The sequence below is a fragment of the Scophthalmus maximus genome, chromosome 11 (genome assembly GCF_022379125.1).
Source record: "Scophthalmus maximus strain ysfricsl-2021 chromosome 11, ASM2237912v1, whole genome shotgun sequence".
In the NCBI taxonomy this organism is placed as follows: Eukaryota; Metazoa; Chordata; class Actinopteri; order Pleuronectiformes; family Scophthalmidae; genus Scophthalmus; species Scophthalmus maximus.
In genome coordinates, this window is record NC_061525.1 from 24,112,501 (window position 1) to 24,140,000 (window position 27,500).

At 46.7% G+C, this 27,500-nt stretch overlaps 1 protein-coding gene across 3 annotated transcripts in view; it reads left to right on the plus strand.

Annotated features, from left to right (window-relative positions):
- Positions 1 to 27,500, plus strand: part of si:cabz01090165.1 (uncharacterized protein LOC100333421 homolog) — a 177,017-nt gene that overhangs the window by 135,066 nt on the left and 14,451 nt on the right. For 2 of the 3 annotated variants that reach the window (XM_035621889.2, XM_035621890.2), the window contains exons 1-7: positions 8,333 to 8,961; positions 12,735 to 13,020; positions 13,143 to 13,343; positions 14,949 to 15,115; positions 17,896 to 18,136; positions 20,295 to 20,507; positions 21,495 to 21,805. In XM_035621889.2, coding sequence (XP_035477782.2) covers positions 8,855 to 8,961; positions 12,735 to 13,020; positions 13,143 to 13,343; positions 14,949 to 15,115; positions 17,896 to 18,136; positions 20,295 to 20,507; positions 21,495 to 21,805 — 1,526 coding nt within the window. In that variant the 5' untranslated portion in view covers positions 8,333 to 8,854. Of the gene's footprint in view, positions 1 to 8,332; positions 8,962 to 12,734; positions 13,021 to 13,142; positions 13,344 to 14,948; positions 15,116 to 17,895; positions 18,137 to 20,294; positions 20,508 to 21,494; positions 21,806 to 27,500 lie in introns of those variants that run through there. The other variant, XM_035621891.2, reaches the window with a different exon arrangement.

Below are 27,500 nucleotides of genomic sequence, written 5' to 3' on the forward strand. Positions count from 1 at the left end.
AAGGTTAGGAAGTGCGGCGGCGGGCATGACGAGAATACAGGAGCAGAGGAAGAAGAAGAAGAAGAAACGAGGAGAATAAGAAAGAAGATGCTTATTGACACTAAGAGCTGAGAGAGAAGAGAAGAGGTGGAGAATACTGATGAGTGGTCAACACAAACACCGTCGACCCTCTGAGACCATTACACAACCAACCTCTTTCCTTCCTTCCTCATTCTCCGAAGCATCTCGCACACAAACACAAAAAACCTTTCCACAAAACTCCCTCTGTCGCCGGGCGCTCTCCCTGCGTCGACCCATACTAATGACCTCCGCGGCAGATGGGAGGATAAACGGACCGGCGTTTGAACTGATGGATAAATGATGAGATATGATGTGGGTGAGTGGAAACGCTTGGCAATTAGCCTGGAGGAAAGGACGGATGGACACTTATTAGTGGGCGGACACAAAGACGGGGGAGAGGCGACGATCCGGACGGACGAACTGACGGATTCGTATGTTTCTGAGTGAATTGCTGGATGAGTCGGTTCGACCTTCTTGTCGCTCCACCGCCGGAATCGAAAGAAAAGGAAAAAGTCTTTCATCAGTCTTTCATCCAGAAAAGCAGTATGTTGTGACGTGGGGTCGTACCAGATGTGTCCGGACAACAGTGTCGCACGTTCCGCTGCCTCCAGAGTTCGTGCAGTTCACTACAACCTTTTTTCTCACGTGTCCAGGCACAGCGGATGAACATCAGCCGTTCTTGCTTTAGCTCCAGTGGCAACGTCCGACTCAGAGTCTGTCTGTAATTCCGAGGTTCAAGATCATGATGGAACGATCACCCTCGAATGCAGCGTCAGTCCTTCAAATATGCCTGAAGTATATATTTTCTATTAATTGTTAAAGAGAGTTACATAACTTCCAGGATATGCCCCTTTTGTCCGGATCGGCACCAGAATGATCGGAGGAAGTCGGACGAAATCGCGTCACGCAAATATTTTGCCCGAGTTGAAGCGAATTCCGTGTCTTCGCCCGACTCGAGTGACCAGATCTTCTAGATCGACTTTGTATGTTGTCTACTCACGCAAATAATTTGAGTCGCTTTCGGTGCGAACGCACCACAAGGGTCCGTCGTCGTTGCAGACTCAAGTGAACTTCACACGACACATCTTCATGACGTCGGCGCAGGTTCCTCTCTTACGAATCTACCGCACAAACAACCGATGGCGTCGCGACCTCTCATCGGGTTCTCAGATCAGATCTCAGAGCTCCTCGGTTTCACTCAATCCGCCATGAAATGATTATCTGGGTTCAGTGGAGCGGAGGACTCTGTCTTTTCCCTTGTTACCGTCGATCGCATTGTTTCTCTCTGAACGTTCTCCGCGGGGTCAAAGGTCTCGAAAACTGATTTTAAACCGATGCAGCAACAAAAAGAGAAAAGATCCTTGGATCTGACTCCAGTGAGATGGTGGGAGGTGAAGGCCGGGCAGCTCGCACTCGCACTGGCATCACTAAATAAATGGGTAGGTGGGTAAAGTGATACACTGCTGTGTGTGTGTGTGTGTGTGTGTGTGTGTGTTTATCGCTCCGTGCTTCTCTTATGATCCTCTCCCCCGGTGGGCTGGAAAGTCAGCGAAACGGCATTTAGACAATGTGACACCGAAAGTCACCGGATCGGAACAAACACAGACGAAATTCTTTGAGCCCAAATGTCAGTTCCTCTATTCCAAATGTCCCTGCCTGTCACATCTGCGACGGGGGAAACGGTGACGTTCTCCGAGGGCGAACCCGCTGGTTCTCTCCGTTAAAAACAAAAGAAAACTCATTCTCAGATTCGTGTGTAGAAGCAACGGCGCTCGTGCTGCGTCCTGATGCAGTCGTCCGCTCTCAGAGTGACACGTTTACACGTCGGGAACAAAATCTGGCTCCGAAAAAAATGGGCTTTCGCAGCAGCCGCTCGCAGGTCACTGGTGAAAAATGCGACACTTTGTGTCGCCCGGCGAAAAGTCACCGCTCGCCGCCGCCACCCTGTGGTTGTCTGGAGGTCTGGAGGCAACACAGGCGGCGGCCCTGAAGCCACTCATCAGCGCTCTCCGCCGCACCGCGCAGACCCACGTTTCCCTCGACCTCGCCTCCTCGCGTGGCCCCTTGGCCCCCGAGCCGTCTGGTCGCTCGGGCTGATTAGGGCCGGCGGCGTCGGGCCTGTCTGGGAACAACAAACCCTTCTGAGGCCCTGACCTCCGGCTGCACCCGCGGGGCCCGATGGGAGAACCGTGGCTGCGGCGTCGCCGGCGATGTCCTGAAGTTACATGTCGTTCTTCTCATTTTGTTCATATACTGTTTCTGTTCTGATTTGATACAGAAAGAGACGTGGACCCTCGTCAGTCGTGGCCTTTATGTGCCGAGCCATCTCCCCCCAGCGACTCCGCTGCCGTTAATAAATGTAGCGCTTCATTCACGAAGAATGCGTCGCCGCTGAACATAATCCAGCCGCTGTTTCCGTCTCCTACAAGAGAACAACATACTTTTTCTTTGCCGCCGCCCTTGTTTTTTCTCCATCTGTCAAATCAAATAAGACGAATTACCTTAAATATCGACGGTGCATTGTTGCGAAGCTAGATTCCATAATGAAGGACACATTTCTGAAATGGAAAATGGATGTAGCAGAAGTGTTTGTCACAAGAGCCTCATAGACACCACGTCTCTGGAATTCCTTTGAGAAAAATGACTCCTCCTCCTCTTCCTCCTCCTCCTCCTCCTCTTCCTCCTCTTCCTCCACCTCTTCCTCCACCTTCCCCCTCCTCCTCCTCTTCCTCCTCCTCCTCCTCCTCTTCCTCGCCCTTCCCCCTCTTCCTCCTCTTCCTCCTCTTCCTCCTCCTCCTCCTCTTCCTCCACCTTCCTCCACCTCTTCCTCCACCTTCCCCCTCCTCCTCCTCTTCCTCCTCCTCCTCCTCCTCTTCCTCCTCCTCCTCCTCCTCTTCCTCCACCTTCCCCCTCCTCCTCCTCCTCCTCTTCCTCCTCCTCCTCTTCCTCCACCTTCCTCCTCCTGCTCCTCTTCCTCTTCCTCCACCTTCCTCCTCCTCCTCCTCTTCCTCCTCCTCTTCCTCCACCTTCCCACTCCTCCTCCTCCTCCTCTTCCTCCTCCTCCTCTTCCTCCACCTTCCCCCTCCTTCTCCTTCTTCTCTTCTCCTCCTCCTCCTCTTCCTCCACCTTCCCCCTCCTCCTCCTCCTCCTCCTCTTCCTCCTCCTCCTCTTCCTCCACCTTCCTCCTCCTCCTCCTCCTCCTCCTCTTCCTCTACCTTCCCCCTCCTTCTCCTTCTCCTCTTCTCCTCCTCCTCCTCCTCTTCCTCCACCTTCCTCCTCCTGCTCCTCTTCCTCCTGCTGTTTCTTATTGACGAGCTAATCCTCTTGTCAACAACAAACAGGCGCCAGTGTTTGTAGAAACAGCAATAAGCTCTGTGTGTGTGTGTGTGTGTGTGTGTGTGTACATGATTTTATGTATTCATATATCTGTGTGTTTAGTTGTTTGGTGGGGGGTGGGGTGGGGGGGGGGGCCTGTGATTGACAGTGGCCTGAAATAATTGCAACCAGAACATTTGGTCCATTTTATTAAATATTAACTGATTAGGTTTGTTTTTCTTTTCTTGTTATTGAAAGAAAAATAAGTGACCCGAACAAGTCTCACACAGAGAGACGTGTGTGTGTTTGTGTGTATTTTGAATAATTTAACATATTCCATGGATGAGGACACACACACACACACACCTTTGTAAACAGCAGCAGCACTCAGATTTAACTTGTAGAATTATTTAAATTCAGTCTTCACAAACAAATGCTCATGATTGGATTGTGTGAGTATACATGTACAAACACACACACACACACACGTGAGCATGTGACCTGGCTCCTGCCTCAGTCACACTGAGACACAGACGAGATGAAGCATCTGACTGATGAAGATCGTCTTCACACACACACACACACACACACACACGCATTCACGCACACACACACACACACAAACCCCCTCGAGTCGCCTCAGCGACACTGACATCTTTTAAATGAACCTTTAAACGGAGTTAGTTTAGAAGGCAAACAGCTGATCCCTGTGGTGTGTGTGTGTGTGTGTGTGTGTGTGTGTGTGTGTGTGTGTGTGTGTGTGTGTGTGTGTGAGCCTGAACCCGTGTTTGATTGGGACAGTGAGAGGCAGCAGTGATGCTGCGGCAATTTTATGAGCGGATGAGCTGGAGTCAGGGGTAACGGGGCGATGATGTCACCACAGGGGGTCCCGGTGCATGCTGGGAAAAAGCTCATCTCTATGCGGGAGGTCCAGATACTGAACCACCGCTGATATGAAATATGAATTCTACTCTGATATTCAGTCGTGTGCGGACGCCCGGCCTGTAAAAGCAAAGAGAGGAAAACCTGTTTCAATAAGGAGACGTTAATATGACGCCTCACTGTTTTCTGTCTGATCACCTCAGAGACCGAACACACTACGACTTCTCAACTGAGGAGAGATCGATGGATTATTGATTATTGATTGATGAAGAGGTATTTTTTTCCTGATGTACAGTCTATAAAGACTCAGACGTGTGTGGCCGGACCAGGCGGTGGCTCAGGTGGTGCAGCCGGTCGTCCACCAATCGGAGGTTCGGTGGTTCGATTCCCGTCGTGTCCCCTCCACTTGCCAAAGTGTCCTTGAGCAAGACGCAATGCCGATCGAGTCAAGTCCTGGATAAATGTCAATCAATCAATCAATCAAACAAATTATATCTGTAGAGCCTCTGTCCTAAAGCCCCAGTGTGTCATTTGTGTAATTTTCTGGCGCCATCTGGTGGTAAAGTTGCAAACCGCAACCAACTGAGCGACCAACAGGGGACACTTTATGGTGGCGCACCACAGATTCCATTCCCGGTTTCCTGTAGCATCTGAAAATTCAACGTGAGACTCACACGGAGGTTGGGTCCACCTCATGGAACTATATTTAACTCATATATGAACATAGTTATGGACAATAACATTCTTTATATTTAACCCTCAACTAAAGAGAGGAAAGACCCTAAAACCAAACATTTTATCAGGGTGAAAAAAAGATGCAAACGATAAGAGTAGTTACTACGTATAAAGAGAGATGTGTATAACAATGTTTAAAGCATTTATGCAAAAAAGAATGGTGTGAACATCAGCTGTGCTGTAAAACACTTTGAGTGGATAAAAAGAAAAAAAGTGTTTTCATAAATTTAGAGCCTGACCGATGTGGACATGTGAGGGCCGATGACAATATATCGATATCAGGGAGTACAAGATTTCTGATAACGATACATCGGCTGCATATAATTATAGAATAATAACATTATATAAAATGACTTGTCAGATTAATTTTCATGGTAATATTTACTTAATAAACATCTGGCTATATTTGTGCTCAGATGTCAAATATGGTCTGAAAAATCTACCGGGAACAAGGAAGAAAAAATGTCAAGAGCCCTGTGTGCACCGTCATCGTGTTTCATATTTTCTAATCATAGTTAATGACGTGTTTTTACCATTTATTCAGGAAAAATTTATAGGGGTTTCATTTGAAAATGCCTAAACGATGCATCGTTACCAAAATATCGTTTGGTTCGCAGGATCTTAAGCAGATCTTCAGGTTCTGCACGTTCGCTCGGAAAGTCCCCGGAAATAAAAATAAGAAATCAGCATCGACCGTCAGAGCTCCTGAGGTTCACACACACACACACACACACACACACAGAAAGTAAGATAAAATCCCTGATTGCCTACGATCCTGTGATCAAACAGATGCAAACACAATGAGCTTTCTCTGCGGAGCTGAAATGTTTCTGATCAAAGGCTCATTAAACCGAATCTTTATGAAAAGTGAAGCAGATTTTTGTTCGACTTTGATCTTTGTGGCCCTTGAGGCAGAATCCATGCTGGCGGACAGTGATGGAGTCTGGCTGCAGTGGCAGGAATATGAATATGTGAATATTAACGAAGAAGAAGAGTCCTCACACAGAACTCACTGAACAGCAATGGTTTCAAATGTGGAGTCAGCGATTCTGATACGATCACAAATACACACATTACGCGTAAATTCCTGTGAGCGTCAGCTTCTAAAACACACATTATCCAAATTAGCCACATGATGGCGCTGTAATTAGGGCGCAAAAATTCAATTTCGTAAAGGCCACGCCCCCTCACACACGTCAACTTCAATGTGCTCGACTCAAGTGCCCGGTGACAAAAATTTGTGCTCATTAGCAAAATCTTAAAGGTGCCATCTTGATTTGTCAATGTGGGCGTGGCCTATAGCATATATGCAAATAACTCAAGATGCCAATGACGTATCATGACATACCAGAGGGTTGAAATCTCCAATTGCCGCTTGAGGCTATATGGTCTTTTTACTTTGGAATGGAGTATTGTTTTTTTTAATACTAGTATCATATCGAAGTTTGAAATTTTGTTATTGTGACAACCCTAATAGAGAGGATGAAAACTCCTTGTTGGTCCCTGTGATCCGTCTCAGCGTCCAACAGCTGACGGAGGGGATGTGGATTCTTGTGGCCCTCGCTGACCCGGGGGCAGGCGGCGTCTTCCAGCGAGGGCAGAGAGCTGCCGGTGATTTCCCGAGCAGTGTTGATGATTTTATTTTAGAAAACCTAAAGAAACCCATAGGCCTCATGGGTAAAAAAAAAACATACAAAACCTCACACCGGGTTGCTCCCACTCAGCTCCTGAACGATGATTGAAACGACTGGTGGGACGGTCGGAGCTGTGATCACTTATTGTCCCGATGAAACATGAACTAATTTGAGCATCAGTGATAAACACAGCAGAGCGGCGCCGACTGAGAACGTGACGGATGGAACAGGAAGTGCCTTTAAATACGTGAGCTCCTCTCATTGTTTCTTTTTAAAAATGGCAGTGGAGTGATATTGAACACAGCTGAGGTATGGAGCTGTCAGCTCTACCCAGTGTGGCTCATAATGAGCGTAGCGGCGACGACTGTGGAAGTGAAATGACATTTAAATATAAATGACAATCTCCATGACTTATAGTCGACTGATGTGCTGCCGCGGATCTGAATCCATTCACACGCCATTCGTACAGAAGACGGAGACGGATGTTAGTTGACGAGGCCGTTTTCTCTCTCGTACAGAAAAACAAGTCTCATCGAGTTGAGCCGCAGTAATGGGTTTCTCCTCTCAACTGTGCTATATATGTATTATATATAATATATATATTTACAATAGTTTTAACAACTTGTTTTTGGTGTGAGGCCCAGTAACCTCCTCCTCATCATACGTAGTGAGAGCGCAGCCATCGCAAGGCCCAACAGTCCTTAGATTTAGTCAATCACCAAATCTCACACACTCATAGAATCAGTCAGTAAATGTGTCTGATTGTTTTCATCTGGATCCATGAATTATTCTCTGTGGGAAACAAACAAACCACAAAACATTACATCTCACAATGTTTAAGAAAGAGATTAAAAAAATTCCTTGATCCACCCTTTTGTCCAAATCTGCACCAACATCAACGAAACAAAACCAACAAACAAACCCAACAAAGAACCAACCAACCAACCAACCATCCATCCAACCAACCAACCAACCAACCAACCATCCAACCAACCAACCAACAAAAAAACCAACCAACCAACCAACCAACCAACCAAACAAAGAACAAACCAACCAACCAACCAACGAACCAAAAAACAAACCAACCAACCGTCCATCCAACCAACAAACCAACCAAACCAACCAACCAACCAACCAACCAACCAACCAACCAAACAAAGAACAAACCAACCAACCAACCAACCAACCAAAAAACAAACCAACCAACCGTCCATCCAACCAACCAAACAAACAAACCAACCAACCAACCCACCAAACAAAGAACAAACCAACCAACCAACCATCCAACCAAACCAACCAAACAAACAAACCAACCAACCAACCAACCAACCTTCCATCCAACCAACCAACCAACCTTCCATCCAACCAACCAACCAACCAACCAACCAACCAACCAACCTTCCATCCAACCAACCAACCAACCAACCAAAGAACAAACCAACCAACCAACCATCCAACCATCCAACCAACCAACCAAACACACCGACCAACCAACCAACCATCCAACCATCCAACCAACCAACCAACCACACCGACCAACCAACCAACCAACCAACCATCCAACCAAAGAACAAACCAACCAACCAAAGAACAAACCAACAAACCAAAGAACAAACCAACCAACCAAAGAACAAACCAACCAACCAAAGAACAAACCAACCAAAGGTTGATTCCTGTGATCTTCAAGCCTGAATTCTAAAGATGAGGGACATCACGTAACATCACAAGTATTTGCTTTAATTTTTACACTTCTAAAGCTTTTAAATCCTGCGTTTACCTTCAGTCGGGTCAGTGTTCGTTGTCGTTTCAGACTCAAGTGAAGATCGAATGAAAACCTTTTTTATAACCCATCAAAATGAGGAGTCACTCCATCTTTATAACGTTAACGTAGGTTCCTCTCTTCTTTCGCTTTTCTGCAACATTCAAATATCTGCCACTGTCAGAGGCAACGGAAAACTCCGGAGCAGAAGGTGTCCGGTAATGCACCTGTCACGCTGGTCACCAACCACCATAAAAACATGGAAGAAGAAAAAGAAGAAGAAGACGAAAGAACTCCTCCAGAGAGGCTGTTACCTGAGAACACAAATGTCTGCAAATGTTAGTAAAAGAATAGTAACATTTCCAGAAAATTGTCAAAGCGATACGCTGGTCCAGGATGTCCCGCCTCTCGCACAACATCAGCTGGGATTGTCTCCAGCCCCCAGCGACCCTCGAAGGACGAGCAGACGATGGATGGAAATGGACGCACTTCCTCTACAAATGGTGCATTCATGTACCGAAGGGGGAAAAAAAACACTGTATTGGCAGCCCACACTTTCACAGAAATCATTCCAGGGTAAATGAAAGCAGAGATACTCGGCTGCAGTCTGCAGAACTGCGGAGTGTTTATGCCAGTTACCTGTGGAGAGAGATTGCTTTGCAGGAACTCCGGCTTCAGATGAATCACTGGTTCTGTTCACTGCGTCATTAAAGCCCGGCGGTGGCACCGGGGCCAGAAACCCACAGATTACAGTTCTGCTTCCCCGTGTGTGCTCGCCGATTATGACTTTTCATTTCTATTGGCTCAATATCTGCACCACCGTTCAAATCCCACTAAACCCTAATGAAGAGCTTCTCTTATTAGTTTATTTTAAACACGCATATTCATCTTGGTTTGATCGTCTCTGCACCTGCAGCCGTAGGTTTCCTTTTATTTAGTTGCTGCCGTTGTGAGTTTGTTGTTTTCTGCTCTGAATCTAATTTTACATGTTATGTTTGTGATTTTATTCTCATCACCTCGTCTCTTTTTTTAAACATTTGTCTTTTTATGAAGCAGTTTGTGAAACTACAGACGTGAAACTTCAAACGTCCGTCTGTCACGTCTTTGTGGATTATCTGCAAACTGCTTAAAACTACAGTGTGTAATATTAAGAAGAAACTATTCACAGAAGTTGATTATATCGTCCATAACTCTGTGTTCATATCTAAGAGTTAAATATAGTTCCATGAGGTGGACCGACCTCCGTGTGAGTCTCCATGTTTCTACGTCGTGTTGAATACGGTTGTTGAACTAAACGCTCCAGAATACGTCGCGTTCACGTTGAATTTTCAGACACTGACGGAAACAGGAAATGGAATCAGCAGTGCGCCGCCATAAAGTGTCCCCTGTCGGTCGCTCAGTTGGTTGTTTTTTTTGCAACTTTACCACCAGATGCCGCCAGAAAATTACAAAAATGACACACTGGGGCTTTAAATAACCTGATCTGTTGATAATTTTCAAATGATTTTGCTTTTGATTTACTGCAATTTTCCATTTTCTTTTTAAAATCTTAATATTTCATGCGTCCACGTATGTAACTCTGTAAATCCAGGTTGACATCCCATGCCACTTCGTGGACCTAGGGGAGATTAGCGACCTCGTTAGCAGAAGCTAATACTTGTACAGTAGAGTCATAGTGAGATTCCAGCAGCCGTCTGTCACCGCGTCAATCAGTCTGTGTTAATGTGGAGGAATCCTGCTCCGGTGCAGCAGCAGCCCACGTCAGTTATTATGGATCTTTAATCCCATTTGAAATTAATCAGTCAACACAGCATCAGCAGTGAGCTGAAGACAGACAGGCAGACAGACGCATCCCACACACACACGCTCTCGACCAATCCTGAGTCAGTGTCAGCTGTCAATCACGACGCCTCAGTCCCGTTTCTATATAATCAAATAACTAACTAGAAGCAAAGTGATCAGAAACATGAACACGTGAACAAACATCAGTGATAAGAACGAGCTCACATGACACTGAATCATCTACATGTCCCATCTGCTAACATGGAGGGGGTGGGGCCTATGACCTGTACTGCAGCCCGACACCAGGGGGTGATCAGGATGATTTGGCTTCAATTTTATGTGTCATGTCGTCCATCTTTATTTACAGTCTGTGTCCATAATTCGATAGATTTAATGCAGTAATTATTTCACATTTGCAGCCAAAAAAATGGTGTGTAAGTGATGACATCTCATACCCAAAAGGTCAAAGGTCAGCTTCATAATGACATCATGTTCTGCCAAAAAAAGAAAAAAACTCTCTGGCCACAATTCAACTCCATAATTCGGGAAGAGAAAGAGAAGAAGAAGAAGATGTGACGATGTGGAGGCGTACGACCGTGAGAGTCACGTTGAAAATTAAAAAGGCCGGGCGGCGAGAAGTTTTTACAAACGTAACACGAGAGGACGGGACGTGAATAAATTATAAAGAGCTTTTTCTCTTCCAGAATCACAGTGATGGAATATTATGTCACATTTATATTAGAAGATTTAAGAAGAGAAGTGAATATAACCTTGATCTGTATCAATAACGTGTGTTATTTGTAGGCTTACTTGACATTTATCTTATCTCATCATGATAAGTTGTTATTTAAATGAAGTAGGAGTTGTTTTCATCTTTTTTTACGGCAGAGAAAAGAAGAATTTTAAACAAGAGGACAGAACATTTCATTCATCAGTGGAGATTATATGTATATTTATATATATATAATGTGAATATATACATGTGAATCTGTCCCTTTGTCTCCTTCTGTCTGCAGACTGTCTATCTGCAGCTCACTGCAGTGTGTGTGTGTGTGTGTGTGTGTGTCTTTAAAGATGTAGCACAACATCCCCACCCACTGGTCGGAAAGTGTAACTACTGCTCGAGCCTCCTCTCCTCCTCTTCCTCTCTTCGTCTCCCTTGTTCCTATCATCTCTCCTCCCCTCTTCCTCTCCTCCCCTCTTCCTCTCCTCCTCTCTTCCTCTCTTCCCCTCTTCCTCTCCTCCTCTCCTCCTCTCCTCCTCTCTTCCTCTCCTCTCTCCTCCCCTCTTCCTCTCCTCCCCTCTTCCTCTCCTCTCCCCGTCTCATCCTCTCTTCCTCTCCTCCCATCTTCATTTCCTCCTCTCTTCCTCTCCTCCTCCCCCCCCTCCTCCCCTCTTCCTCTCCTCTCCCCCTCTCATCCTCTCTTCCTCTCCTCCCCTCTTCCTCTCCTCCTCTCTTCCTCTCCTGCTCTCTTCCCCTCTCTCCTCCCATCTTCATTTCCTCCTCTCTTCCTCTCCTCCCCTCTTCCTCTCCTCCTCTCTTCCTCTCCTCCTCTTCTCCTCTCCCCCTCTCATCCTCTCTTCCTCTCCTCCCATCTTCATTTCCTCCTCTCTTCCTCTCCTCCTCCCCCCCCTCCTCCCCTCTTCCTCTCCTCTCCCCGTCTCATCCTCTCTTCCTCTCCTCCCATCTTCATTTCTTCCTCTCTTCCTCTCCTCCTCTGCCCCCCTCCTCCTCTCCTCCTCTCCCCTCTCATCCTCTCTTCACAAAAGCAAACACATGTAATAATGTATTCATGAGCCTGAAGCCCAACGTGGGCACCGTGGTGTCGCGGCGGCTGTGACCTCCGACCTCTGACCTCTGGTTGGATGAGTAACAGTTTTCAATTCGTCCCATTGACACGACCGATGAGTCTCTGAGTCTCTGTGCTCCTCAATCAGCTGCTGACATTCCAGTGCAGCGTCTCCTGTGTGTGTGTGTGTGTGTGTGTGTGTGTGTGTGTGTGTGTGTGTGTGTGTGTGTGTGTGTGTGTGTGTGTGTGTGTGTGTGTGTGTGTGTGTGTGTGTGTGTGTGTGTGTGTGTGTGTGTGTGTGTGTGTGTGCGTGTACGTCATTCCTGTTTCTGATTCTTGGTGTGTGTGTTGTTGTTTTTTCTCTCCTCGTATGAATTTATTTCTTGGCTCCACAAGACTATGGAGATTAAATCAAAACCAATTGAAATGTGTTTTTGACCTGTCAGTTTCCCCGTGACACTCATGAGGAGCCGCTCACAGAATAATCTGTGGTAATAATCACGACCACTGCTGACGTTCACTTCATCTCACTCAGCAGAAACAACCCCTCCAGACTTATCAGTGTCCGTTCTGTCTTTTATTACGACACCCGGTGCTTCTCGCTGATCTGGAACGTTCGGGGGAGTCTTGTCAATCTCCTGATGCACCCACAGTCCCTCAGAGCGATGATCTGATGATGTCACTCGGCGTCTTCACGGAAGCAACAAAATCCTGTAAGTCGGCAGAAGTCATCTTGTCTTCCTTCTGATGTTCCTCCCCCGTCGTCTTCTGTTGCAGGCCGACAGCAGCCATGGACGCGGCCTCCTCGCCGCTCGGCCCTCTCCTCCTCCCCTTGCTCCTGCTCGCCGTCCTCCTGTCCTCCCTCCCCTCCGGCGCCTCCTCCATGCTGTGCCCGAAGCGCTGCACCTGCCAGAACCTGCTGCCGTCCTACACGGTGCTGTGCGCCAAGACGGGCCTGCTCTTCGTCCCGCCCAACATCGACCGGCAGACGGCCGAGCTCCGGCTGATGGACAACTTCATCACGACGCTGAGGCACCGCGACTTCGCCAACATGACCAGCCTGGTGAGTTTCCTCCAAGCTTTTATATTATATAATATAAAATGAGCTGAAAAAGCCCTGTTGTAGTATTTTTGGGGAAAAGCGTCAAATGTTCTGGAGTGGATCTTTCCCCCCTCCCGACGCAGATCCACCTGACGCTGAGCAGAAACACCATCAGTCAGATCCGGCCGTACGCCTTCGCCGACCTCCAGGACCTCCACGCGCTCCACCTGGACGCCAACCGCCTCACCACCCTGGACGACTCGCACTTCCAGGGCCTGGTCAACCTGCGGCACCTCATCCTGGCCAACAACCAGCTGCACGGCATATCGGAGGGGGCCTTTCAGGTGAGCGTGGCCCTGAAGCCCGAAGCACCCGACGAACAGCGTCGCTCTTACTGTCACATACTGTGACGTGTGACTCCAAGTAGAACTACAGGATAGGATAACAAACTCTTTAAAGCTCTTGGAGGCCGGATGTCTTAGACAACGTATTCTACCTAAATGTAAACTGTGCAAACACGACAGTCTGAAAGGCGTCGCGTGCGGACGGGACTGTGTTCGTCCATTCGTTCCATTACTTCATGTCCGCTGAAGGTCGTCTGCGTAAAACGTCCCTGGTGTGGCGCGTAGGAGAAAAAAACACTTTCAGCAGGTAAACTAAAATAACTTTTCCTAAACTGTTGAGGCTTATAAACCCATGATAAGTGGTAAAGTCTGTACTTTAAGAAAGGAGAAACTGCAGCAATGAAAAGAAGCGGGAGGAAAATTTTCTCTCCTTCTTTTTTTTCTTTGTTAATTTGATTTGATATTAGAATTTAATGTGGACAAATTGGACCCACGGTCTGGTTAGCGAGTTCGTCTCATCACCCTCAGGCCTTCATCAGTGCTGACTCGTGATTCAAGCTGAAGTCTTCATCTTTGCGAAGCCGCAAATGGAGTTTTTTGTTTCGCCGCATGAATTTAGTTCAGAGCTTCATTAAGTGTAATGGCCGAAAACTGAACATGGAACAAAATCAGTATGAAAAAAACCTCTTTGACTGCTGCCAAACGCTCGCGCTGCGCTAACAATGTCAGAGCATCGCCACTCCAGAGGTGTCGGACCACTGACGTCATGACGGAGGCGTTGAGGAAACAGACGTCATGACGGAGGCGTTGAGGAAACAGACGTCATGACGGAGGCGTTGAGGAAACAGACGTCATGACGGAGGCGTTCAGGAAACAGACGTCATGACGCCGCTCAGCTTGAAACTTTATGAATAACTGCGGCTCTGAAATGAACAGTTTCCTCCTCGTCGTCGTTAAACGATAACGTCTTTTTCTCCGCTTCGTTAAAAAGTCGGGTTGCCGAAGGTTCCGATGCTTCCGCTCAGGGAAAAGACGTGACCTCTGACCTCCAGCCTGAACTTCACCCTCAGCTTTTCATCCACTGTATCATGAACTCTCTCTCTCTCTCGGTCCCCTCCGTCCTTTCCTCCCTTTCTTTCCTCATCTCCGTCCTCCTCCTTCCCTCCTTCTCTCCTCAGCTAAGATTTACAAGAAAACTACTTTCTCTAGATATTTTAATTGTTTTTTTTTGTGATCGTCCCGTCGCTTCATTTGACAGAATGAACTTCTTCGCCACAATATGACAACACGAGTCTTTTTGTCATCATCGTGTCATTCAGCTTTTGTAAAAAAACCCTCTCCTCTGCTTCAGTCTGTGGCTGGATCCCCGTCCAGGCAGTGAATGACTCAGGCTGTTTGAGGGGCAGGGACGAAACAGTCGCCAGTGCGTCCACGTCTACCCGTTAACTTCAACCGTCATGGCGCTTCTCGCCTCACGCTGAGTCTTTAGGGAAAGACATTGGCGTCAACATCCAGCAGCCAACGACCGACTCGTACATCCTGCTTCTCTCACTCCTTCCCTTCCGCCTCATGGTGCTAACGTTGGCCCCTCCCTCTTTTCCCCAGGACTTCCTGGAGACCCTGGAGGACTTGGATCTGAGCTACAACAACCTGGTGGACATCCCGTGGGAGACGATCTCCCTGCTGGTCAGCGTCAACACCCTGAGCCTGGACCACAACCTGATCGAGAGCGTCCCCGAGGGGATCTTCTCCAACCTGCACAAGCTGGCCCGGTGAGGATCACGTGATCACACCACAGCGTCATCGGCATATGTGGGAGGTTTAATGGAAAAGCTTCTTTTTTTTAACTATGAATCGAAATGTAGGTAGATCTCGATAATTCAATGCCGACAGCTTCTCCACACTTTCACATTAACGGATGAAAACGCTCTTCCCCCAGACGAGAAACAAACTCCTCTGAAGGAGGAACAGCGAGGTGGACCTGTTCCTGACAGGAAGTGTTAGCGACGCTTTTAAGTGTCCTCTGGAAACACTTCCGTCTATTTGCAGCGCGTTTTCTAAATGCTGCGCAAAGTTGATGAAGATGTATTTATTCATTTACTTGTGTTTTGTCTATTTGCACGTGACGCAGTGCTATGAGCTCTCAGGGCCACTGTAGATTCTATCAACCATACCAAGGTATTTTGAACCGGTACCGCCACCAGGGGTTTAGGAGACCAATAAAATCCCGGGAAAAAACGAGCTCCCAGTTCCAGAGTCCTGTAATAAACGGGTGTAATTGTTATGTGGATGAATACGTGATATAAAACTGAATCTGCACATCAACTAAAAAATCCTCAACTGGGCGAGAAAAAAGATCTGAATAGATGAAGGACACAAAAAAGCCTCGCCAGAGCTTCTGTCCTACGGGAGAACATCTGTACAAATGAAGACTTTGTTGTGACGGAAGCGTCAGCATTTGAAAATAAACTGTTTCAAATCATGTTTTGTTCAAGAAAAATCAGACGGTTTGATGAGCTGCTTCTTTTACAAAAAAATGAATAATTTCATTGATCTGAAAACGGGAGCATTTTTTGGCAGCATGCGACTAAACTGAAATCACAGAGTGAATTCCTCCGTGACGGGACGTTGAGCTTTCAGAGGCTCAGTTCACTTTGCAGTTAAACTCCAGTTTGGCGGCAGCAGCTCTGCGCTCCATCAGCGGGGAGACGCCCAGCGTGACCGGGTCGGTGCCGCAGCTCCGCCGGAGCAGCCGCCGGTTCAGCATCTCGCCCGAGGGCTTCGATAGGAGATGACGGCAAGTAAATGACGGAGCCCCCGCTGGCGTCCGGGCGTTTTCAGCTCAGAGCTTCGACCCGTTACCACAGAAGACAAACGTCTAGTTATTATTATACTTATTATTAATATTGGCAGAGACACAGATCACAGTGACCTTTGGCCTCTCCGTCGTCCAGTCTCACGTCAAGCTGCAGAAAATCTTAGACTGATTGAACAGGCCACGAGCTGAAAGCTCTGGTAGTAAGTGGACCTTGTGATGAACCTCTGTTTGGTTTTGTGGTAAGTGTGTGTTTCATAATTGCGAAGCTCGTCTCTTTTTGGCCTTTTAAAAAGTAGTTTATGTCAGATACAAATTGTTCTTACTGTATGTTGTTCCGCCGCTCGTGTGCAGTCTGCGGCACAACTCGCTGAACCGGCACAAACCCATCAAATCCATCGGCGGTGATCAATTTCAATTTACGCTTCAGCGGCCAAAGACATCGACGTGTAATGAAAGAAAAGCAGGCGAGGTCGAGATAAAGACTCGTTGCGTTAATGGGTTATTTTCTGCCGAGGAGACACTAGACCTGTGGACCAGCGGACCCGTGTTACTCTGCGCACAGGTGAGCGTTCACTTAACACACACACGTATACGCGACCAGCACATTAGTGGCTGCTGCCCGTGAAAAAACGTAGTGAGACGTGTGGAGTGAAAACCAGCTCCCTGATCTTCCCACAGCTATTAACTTCTTGTTGAGTCATCATTGTTGAATGTTTCTGGATGGACTCCGGGGAGGAAAACGGGCGGTAGCGAGTTTTCTGCTGACGGCGGTGAATACCTGGATTTACTGCGTTATTACCGGCTCCGAGTGTTTTTCGGTGAGAAAATTACTGTTGAATTCCCGGAGACGACGAGTGGCTGAAACACCCTGGAATATTTTAATAAAGGTTAATGGGTATTTTGTAATTAAGGAATTTTTTGGTGGGGTGAACAGGTTCCACTTTTCTACACACTAATAATATTATGTCATCAGCGAAAAATGTTTTCTGCTCTTTGCTTATTATGCATTGTGTTGTATTGTCTGCTGAGCTTCTTCTCTCCCCCTCGTCCCCTTCCTCTGATTTTGTTTTTTTGTCAAGAATTCTGTGGTACTTTGTTTTTTAAATATGAGAGACTGACCTTTTGTGGCGAGTAAGCGGCAGAGTGAACTGGTTCGGTTTAAGGTGACAAATGTACTAATCTTTACAAAATTTAAAAACAAAAATTATATCTTTTAATATTGGCACAGATATTCGGGGGGAACAGGTTCCACTTTTCTACACACAAATAATAGTATGTCATCAGCGAAAAACTTTTTCTGCTCTTTGCTTATTATACGTTGTGCACATTTTCTTCTGAGCTTTTTCTCTCACCCTGATCCTCTTCTTTTCAATTTTTTATTTAAGAATTCTGTGGTACCTTAGTTTTTTTAATCTGATGCACTGACCTTTCAGGGTGAGTAAGAGATAAAAACTACTTTAAAACTCGGTAGCATGCGGAGTGAACTGGTTCGGTTGAGGTTGGGGTCAAGTTAAGGTGACAAATCTTACACATCTTAACAAAAGCTATATCTTTCAAAAGTTCAAATTTTTATTTATGTGATGTATCCCGGGAAGCGAGCTTTTAAAAAAGTGTTTCAATTGTTTGAACACTTAATTGATGATTCGTTATGTTCCAGTCTGTTCCGCCTCTGTCCACTACGCTTCATGCCTCAGAATAAAATGTTAAAGTTAAAGACTCTGTCTCCATCACCAGACTGGACATGACGTCCAACAAGCTGAAGAAGATTCCTCCCGACCCGTTGTTCCTGCGGATCCCGGTGTACGCCAAGATGAAGGGTTCCCCTCTCACGGCGCTGGTGCTGAGTTTCGGTGGGAACCCCCTGCACTGTAACTGCGAGCTGGTGTGGCTCCGCAGACTGACCAGGGAGGACGACCTGGAGACCTGCGCCTCGCCCAAAGACCTGGCCGGAAAATACTTCTGGACCATCAGAGAGGTTTGTCAAAGTGACACATTGATTTCGTGATGTCGTACACACCTAATTTCAGACCCTGGAACTGCCACAAAAACATTCAGAACACGCAAAACTGAAACGGATGTAGTTCTTTGTTTGGCCTTCACCTTTCTGCACATCGTTTTATTGGTTTCTTTAACAGGGAACGTGGACATTAATACAAATTTAGCAAGAGACAGCTAATGAGGCCAAGAGGCAAATTTCACTTCATAATAATGAATTTTTTTCTTTGCAGTATAATCCAAAAACAATTTTAAAAAACAGAAAGGAAGAAGGAAAAAGAAAAATATTTTCCTGCTCCTTTCATATAAATAACATAAATACAAATCGTCATCCCTGTATTTTAAATGTCCTTTCTTTTCGCAAATCACATAACAAATCATTACACATTAATCAATAGCGATCATCATAGCGTAAAACATTACTCCAGACGTTCATACGTAACGGTTCATTATTTTTTCTTTGTAGATTTTGAACATTGAAAAAATATTGGAGCAACTTTTAAATCCTTGTCCAGAGAATTCCTTATTTGACTTTTGAAGTTGTACTTTTTTCTATGATCCTCGTCATGTGATACACAAAGCTTCTGTAAGTTTTCAGGTAGCACTCCATTTCTGGCTCTACGCATAACCAATTATATTTCCAAGTCAACTAATTGTTTAAGTTTCAACACTCACAAATGAATCCACTTAGAACTTAAACACCGTTTCCATCTCTGACTTGTTATTAACCCAGTGGCCTCTAAAGACTTTAATAGAGCACGAAGCAACACCACTGCGATGTGTGTTATTGCTCCAGCTGCAGTTCGAGGATGTGGTACTAAAGGTCGAGATCTGCTCCTCATCCAGACACCTGCTGGAAAGCTGCTTCTGTAACGACTTCGAGGAGATAACAGCAGAACGAAGTGGTGCGGTTCAAGACGCTTCTTTAGAGTGGAGGATATATGGATGACTCCACTCCTGGCGTCACACAGAGATCTTCTCCTCCGGGGCTGACTGAGGAGGGGCACCGTGAGATGACGACGGGATTAATTGGTATCACATTAAGAGGGGATGATGTACCTGGAGTAACAGTCGTGGACCTTCCTTCAGAGCGGCGCTGTAAGGATCACTATAAGAGGATTAACCCCTGTGAAGGGGTCGATCCAGAGACCTCCGTGTCACTGAAGTGTGGGAGCATATTAATTCTCTGAGAGTTAACCGCTCCGAGAGGACGAGCGAAGCCTCTGCTGCCTCCATCAGGGGTCAAACACCAGCCACCGGCCGACGAGGGAATTTCCTTTTTGAAATCGATAAAAGCCGCTCGGCTGCTTATTGGAGGATCTGCGCTGGCTGCTCTTCGTGCAGCGGAAAGATGTTACCTTCTCATGGAAAGGGAGGGAAAGTTGGAATTGAAAGAGTTATCAGGACCAATCTGATATTCTGATCATCAATAGGAAGACTTGAATTGAGTATTCATATTCCGTTTTCCCCCCAATTCCCATCTTCTCATACTTTAAGACTCCAAAACTCTCAGACCGGGTTCAATCACAGCCTTTCACTCTGAAGCTTCGCTGGAGCAGCCGAGGGGTCACGATGTAATTTAACAATGAGAGGTTCTTTTCATCTGAAGCCGCGGCCCGCCGGTCATCAGGTCAGCAATCATCGCCGCTGGTAACAAGAGCCAAGAAGGAGCCAGAAGAAGGTTTGGAGACGCACTTGAGTGGAAGGAATGATGAGTACGCTCTGGTAAGCCCCGGCCGGCGCTGCTTGGCCTCGCCGTGATACTCCTGCAGGGTTTTGGGGCCGGCTTTACACAGGCTTAGGTGCCAGTGGGTGGGTTTTGAATAATGCACAGGCTGGAGAAACTCTGAGATCACTTAATCTTCCTGTGCAAACAATTGAACTCGATCAGAAAGTCTGGAGAAACACGCCGGTGAAGGCCGGTCCGAGCCGATACGCGGAGGAAATGCAGACTTTGCTATAAGATGAAGAACTCATTTGTTTTTTTGTCCCTTGTATCTTATTTGTTCCGTCTTTCTATTGATTTTCTTCTTCCTGTTCCATGTATTTATCTTGTGAAAACTATAGGTTTTATGATTTATCCTCACAAGCTTAAACTCCAGCGACTCACACGGTCGAGTATTTCCCTGTGCCAACAGGAAGAGTTTGTCTGCGAGCCCCCGATGATCACTCGTCACACCTCCAAGATGTTTGTGATGGAGGGTCAGGAGGTCAGCCTGCGCTGCAAGTCCATCGGGGATCCTGAACCTTCCACGCACTGGGTCAGCCCCGACGGGAAGCTGATCGGAAACACGTCCCGGACCGTCTGCTACGAGAACGGCTCGCTGGACATCCTCAAGGCCTCCGTCAAGGTACGGACGCTCCATCACCTGACACCAAGAAACCACTGGTCTTTTCATTAGCTTTATTTCTATGTTGGTTGTGGCTCCTCTTGCACAAAGTCCGCCATGTTTCTACAGTAGCCCAGAAAGGACAAACCAAACACCGACTCTTCCATGTTTTTATTTCACCTGTGAGGCCACAGCAGATTCTCCGACATGCTCGGAGAGGGAGGGGTGAGGAGACGGGTGTTAAGTTGGTTGTTATATGCTACTCCACCACTAGATGTCACTGAATCCTACACACTGAAACTTTGATGTCGTATTTTGGATTTTATTTTTATTTTTTTGGTTAATTTCTAAGAATTATTGTTCGCTGCTTTTAGCCTCTGCAGATGAAACCGTTAGCTGTTAGCTTGGCACCAAGAGATGTTAACATCCATTTATTTTACTTCATTTGTCAATGTGGAACCATCCACAACCTTACAGAATTTCTGTGATGCACATTTTCATTGATCAAAATGGAATTTTAATGTTTCATTGTAACTTCACTAATTACTTCTTCAAAGATTTTCTGGTCCGTGTTAATTTAAGTCACTTGATTTTCCTTGAGGGAATCAGTTTAAAAAACCCCAAACATTTGATTTCATTTTAGTTTTATGGTGCAATGTTTGTTTTTTTATCCAAAAAAAGGCTATTTTCTTTTTCATGATAAAAGTTGTTGGATATAAAAATCTATTCTATCTATATAAATTTATTTTTTTATTTCATAATTTTTGTCTTAGTCTTGTTTTTTTAAAAACCTTCTTCTGAGAGGAATCTCAAATGGCCAGAAGACACATGGACCAATACAAAAGTTCACTTCTACACAAAAAAACTGAGCTGACTGATATTGTGATATTTTTGAAGTATTGAAAATGTTCCAGCAAGAATTAACTGAATAAAACATGATGCTCGTGATGATATTTTGTTTCTTGTAAATGTACTGAAGGATAAAAGTTGCGTCTTCTTCATTTCTAGGATTCTGGAAAGTTCACGTGCATAGCGTCGAACGCGGCCGGCGAGGCCACTGCTCCGGTCGAGTTAGTCGTCAACCCGTCGCCGCACTTTGACCCCAAGCTGGACCCTGACCCGGGGCCTTCGGACATCCCCACCTCCATCAAGTCCAACGTCAGCGGAGGCCAGGCCCGGTCGGACCAGCAGCGGGTCAGCGTGTCGGATGTGACGTCCAGCTCTGCCACGATCCGATGGCCGCCGCAGAACCACATCCCCGGTGTCCGCATGTACCAGATCCAGTACAACAGCTCCACAGACGATATCCTCATATACAGGTGAGAGAGGACGTTTCTTCATCAGCCCGGACATAAGACCACGTGTTTTCTGTTCAGATGTTTCACAGTAAGTGAACTCACAGTTCAGGTCCAAAGGGAAAGAAATACAGAAATCAGTCCAGCATCACGTTCCCTTTTCTCTGTCGTTCATCCAGCTCTCGTCTGGAGCTTTATCAGTAAATGAAAATATTCTTCATGTGCTGGGCATCATTGTCTGACACGTTCCCTGAAACTCAGCTCGGCATATTTGGTATCTTTGGGAACTTTTTTGATCTGCTCCAAATTTAAAATGGAGACAAATATTATTACGACTGGGTTTGCAGCATGAGAGTGTGATGAGACACTGGTGGAGGATTTCAAACTGATCTGGGTGTTTTACCTAGATCAGACCTCACAAAGCTGGTTTGTAAATAAATAGATAGATAGATAGGTAGATAGATAGATAGATAGATAGATAGATAGGTAGATAGATAGGTAGATAGATAGGTAGATAGGTAGATATATAGATAGATAGATAGATAGATAGATAGATAGATAGATAGATAGATAGATAGATAGATAGATAGATAGATAGATAGATAGATAGACTGATAGATAGACTGATAGATAGGTAGATAGATAGATAGATAGATAGATAGATAGATAGATAGATAGACTGATAGATAGGTTGATATATAGATAGGAAAATGGGAAGGTAGGTAGGTAATTAGTTAAATGGGTAGGTAGTTAGGTAGTTGGGTAGGTATGTAGGTAAATAGGTAGGTAGGTCGGTCGATACCTTATTGATCCCAAGCTGGTAAATTTCGGAATGATGAAATGAACTCTACACAACATAAAGCAAAGTAAAAGAGCAACGCATTAGTGTATAAGCTCTGCAAAATTGTTGGGACAACTGTTAAAAAAAGGGGAGGTGTAAAAACTGTGGGATCTTTCACATGGTCCCCGTGGTGCTCGTAACATCGAGGTCTTCTCCTCTCGTCGGACGCTGCTGCAGGTTTTTACTTGGTTTTTATGGCTGTTTCAGGTTTTTGTAAGCTGAACGGCTCAGTGAGCAACAAAGAAGTAAACTGAAGTACTACAACAGTTCAAGTCTCTCGCTCCCAAAACATATTTAGAAAAATATGATATAATCACCCTGAGCGGTAACTTGGAGCTTCATCAGTTTCCCTGCTGAAGTTAAAATTCATCTCAACACACAAAGTTTTTGGTGATTATTGGCTCGGCGGACGAGTTGTGGAGGGAAACGACTGCTAATGAGAAGCCTAAATATTCTGTAGTCTCAGCGCAGGGGTTTCGAAAGAGGAGCGTGTTAGAGTTCAAGGATCCTCCTGGAAAAATTCTGATCCTCGGCTGGCGTCCGGTCTCAGACAAAGGCGGAGAAATGTGCTAGTAGACGACAAGATGAAGGTTTAATCAGGTCATTACATCCTGGAAGAAAAAAAAAAGAAAAGAACTGAAGAGCCTGCGAATGACTGCAACATGGAAAATAAAAGATGTAATTGCAAAGATATGGAAAATCAATGCAGAACATTGAGATTAATGTAAAGTAATACTTTTGACTGTGCAGAAAAACGTACAGGAGAAAGATTCATTCATTCAACTAAATATATATATAAATACAGGTGGATGTTTCCCATAATCAAATCCTTCCTGAGCAGTGAAACTTCCCTGGAGGGAACATTTGGTCCTGAAGTCCTCCTTCATTTGCACATTCTAATCACCAGATGTGGATTTCAGAAAATGTCTCGGGCCGGCTGAGTGCCGGGCCAACCGCTGGACGGTCCCGCCAGCCCCTCGGCCAGCTCGGTAACCTAGCAACGTCATCGGGGGATGCATAATTGAGTGTTATTACGAGGAATTTGGCAGACGGCGGTATTGCAAATGTGTCCACGGCCGCCATTCTCATTTCAGCCCAAAAGCAAAAAAGCCACTTGAGTGAGCGTGTCTCTCGCTTTCCGATTGGACAGAGCTCTCGGTCAAGTGCAGAGGGGTTTAAATGGATCATTGCAAATTAAAACTGTTGGGGGGGTAAGCTAATCGTTTTACCAGAGCTGGGGGGGGGGGGGGGGGGGGGGGCGATGTCCACAGGCAAACAACTTCAGGGTTAATTGAAGACAAGTGTCCTTCAGCGGCTTCTATGTTCTCGTGTTGATGCTCCACAAGTCTTCAATCTTAAAGCTCCAGTGTGTAATATTTAGAAGAACTTAATCACAGAAGTTGAACATATTGTCCATGTGTTCATATAAGAGTTAAATATAGTTCCATGAGGTGGACCGACCTCCGTGTGAGTCTCCATGTTTCTACGTCGTGTTGAATACTTGTTGAACTAAACGCTCCAGAACACGTCGCGTTCACGTTGAATTTTCAGACGCTGACAGAAACAGGAAATGGAATCAGCGGTGCGCCGCCATAAAGTGTCCCCTGTCGGTCGCTCAGTTGGTTACTTTCCATATTGTTGCAAACCTTCCATATATATACATATATATATATATATATTTATATATATATATATATATATATATATATATATATATATATATATGTATCGGTCGACTTATCAGAATTTCTATTCTCTGCAAAAAATCGACTTCCTGTTTACGCCACATGACCAGTGTTCGTGAGTAAATGGTCGTGTGACGTGTGTTTTCAGGTGTTTTTAGTATCGACAGATTGGAGTTGAATTATTTTTATTTTTATGAAATCATATGAATGTTTCATGTTTTCCAAAGCTGAGCTACGTGATACGTACCTCTGGTACGGGGAAGGAGGCAGAAACAGAGGGAGGACGGAGATAAGGAAGAAAGATGGAGAGAGAGAGAGAGAGTTCACTGCTCTGGTTTCTCATCCTCTTCCTCCTCTGTGTTCTCTTTTCTTCATCACCGTTTCCTCACTCGCTCAGGTTTTCAGTTCATCGTGCTGCGATGGCAGAAAAGTCCAGAACCAGAGCGGCATTCCCTCTTCTCTCGCTCGCTCAGGAGAGAGAGAGAGAGAGAGAGAGGAAGACAAGGAAGTTGTATTTTATTTAAGTTTTACAATATTCCCTCTTCTCAAGTCTGCCCCAGGGCTTTACCCTTCACCTCCTCCTCACACACACACACACACACACACACACACACACACACACACACACTGTAAGGATTATGGGTCCACGGAAGAGATCAACCTTCTGTCAGCAGCAGGAAATGAATCTATTGATTCTCCCTCCTTCAATATTCTCTCCTGCTCCTCTTTGTCTTTCTGGAATGTGTGTGTGTGTGTGTGTGTGTGTGTGGGTGTGTGTGTGTGTGTGTGTGTGTGTGTGTGTGTGGGGGTGTGGGTGTGCGTTTCTAATCACCATGCGGCTCGGAGTTCCGAGGACAGATAAAGAAAAGGGAGAGAGAGAGAATGAAAAATTACAAAGAAAGAGGGAGAGGGGAGAGGTCGCTGCGATTCTCTGACTCAGCTGATAACAGAGATACAGTTGGTGGAGGAGGAAGGAGGGAGGAGGGAGGAAGGGAGGGAGGAGGGAGGGAGGGAGGGAGGGAGGAGGGAGGGAGGGAGGGAGGGAGGAGGGAGGAGGGAGGAGGGAGGAGGGAGGGAGGGAGGAGGAAGGATGGAGGGAGGGAGGGAGGAGGGAGGAGGGAGGGAGGGAGGGAGGAGGGAGGAGGAAGGATGGAGGGAGGGGAAGCAAGGAAGGAGGGAGGGAGGGAGGGAGGAAGGGAGGAGGGAGGAGGGAGGGAGGAGGAAGGATGGAGGGAGGGGAAGCAAGGAAGGAGGGGGAGAGGGAGGGAGAAGGATGGAGGGAGGGAGGGAGGGAGGAGGAAGGATGGAGGGAGGGGAAGCAAGGAAGGAGGGAGGGAGGAAGGATGGATGGAGGGAGGAAGGAGGAAGGACAGAGGGGGGAAGGATAGAGGAAGGAGGGAGGGAGGAAGGAGGAAGGACAGAGGGGGGAAGGATAGAGGGAGGAACGAGGGAGGACCGAGGAAGGTGGAGCAAGGAAGGAGGGAGGAGGGAGGAACGAGGGAGGAGGGAGGGAGGTGGAAAATGTCACTTTGTCCCGTCGGGTCTCCAGTCAGGACACATGCGGCACAGGCAGCGATCCAATCGGAAGCTTTCCTCTCGGACTCGGACTCGGCGACTCTGTCGGCTGCAGTAAAGACATGACACGGACTTCTGGGACTCGACTGTGGAGACGCGCGTGCAGCTGCTGCAGTGGCTCTGAAGAGATCCACGTCCGTCGCAACGCTTCAGTCCAGTAAAATAACTCGGACGTGAAGTTTGTCACGAGCTCGGATGCAGATCAGGGACGATCAGTTTGAATATGTGGGAAACGAGCGGCACGTCAGCGAAGCAGAGAAATTCATTATCGCCGCGTCTTTTCAGAGGCGGTTTTCACTGGGACTGTTTCTCTGGTGTCGACGGAGAAGAGACCCACAAGTGAAACACCACAACATGTTGTTTTCTGATCGGACGCAGGACAAACATGTTGTTGTTGTTGTTGTTGTTGTTGTTAACATGATGAATCCGCCTCAAGCTTTGAGAATGAAAAATGTCACTTGTGAAATCGTTTAAAAATATTTCTTCTCACCGCAGGAAGGTTCTGGGTTCGATTCCCGGCTCCAACCAACGAGGAGTTTGCATGTTCTCCCCGTGTGTGCGTGGGTTCTCTCCAGGTTCTCCATCTTCCTCCCACAGTCCAGAGACATGAGAATGGGGTCATGTTCATTGAGACTCTGAATTGACCGTAGGTGTGAATGTGAGAGTGAATGGTTGTCCGTCTCTGTATGTGGCCCTGTGATAGGCTGGGACCTGTCCAGGGTGAACCCCGCCTCTCGCCCAACGTCAGCTGGGATTGGCTCCAGCCCCCGCGACCCTTCAATGGATAAGGCGGTAGACGATGGATGGATCTTTCTTCTCACGTTCTTCCTCGGGTCGAGTCGTGTGGTTAATTCAGCTTTGGTCAGACGTTCGCTCTGTGACAACACAGAGGTCCAGACATGTTGCGCTGGACATCGTGGAGGGATCGGTGGCTCACCCTGCTGACGTGAACACGTGTGACAGCGGATCGATCGCCCGCAGCGTTCCTTGTGTGGAAACGACAAACTCTGGAGAATGACTCACTTTTCTGAAAAGGGCTTTAGTGATTTCCTCCTGTGCCTCCCGAGGAGGTTTCAGTTGCCGTTGCGTCGTTGCCTCTCGTCTCTCCATCAGTTTTTTCCCCCCGTTTGCTCCGGCGTCCGTCCACGCCCTCTGTGAACACGCGTTCACACCTGGACACGTTCTCTCCTCGTCTGCACGTTCAGGCTTCTGCTCTTCCTGCACTCGTCCTTGTTTCCTTTCCTTCCTCCTACGCTCCTCTTCTCCCTCTCTCCTCTCCTCTGCTCTGCTCTCTCGTCTCATTGATATTCAGAGGACGAGCGGCGATGAAAGCGAGGATATGCAGAGAAAACCCTCAGCCTGACCTTGTGTCTCGGGGACTGAGGAGGATTATCCCCGTATATGTTACACCTATAGCGAGTCCTGTGGAATCTCAATGCAGTCACCGCTTCAGGAATCTAAAAAAGGGGGGAAAAAATGAAACATTGTATTGTCGTGTTTGGTCCCAAAACATCTCCCGGCCCCAGGGTCCACGGAGAAGCCTGATTGGCCGCTGGACTCACCGCGGCCGTTGGATTGACGCTGCGGCGTTTCTCCGTGTCCCCGTGTGCTTCCCTCA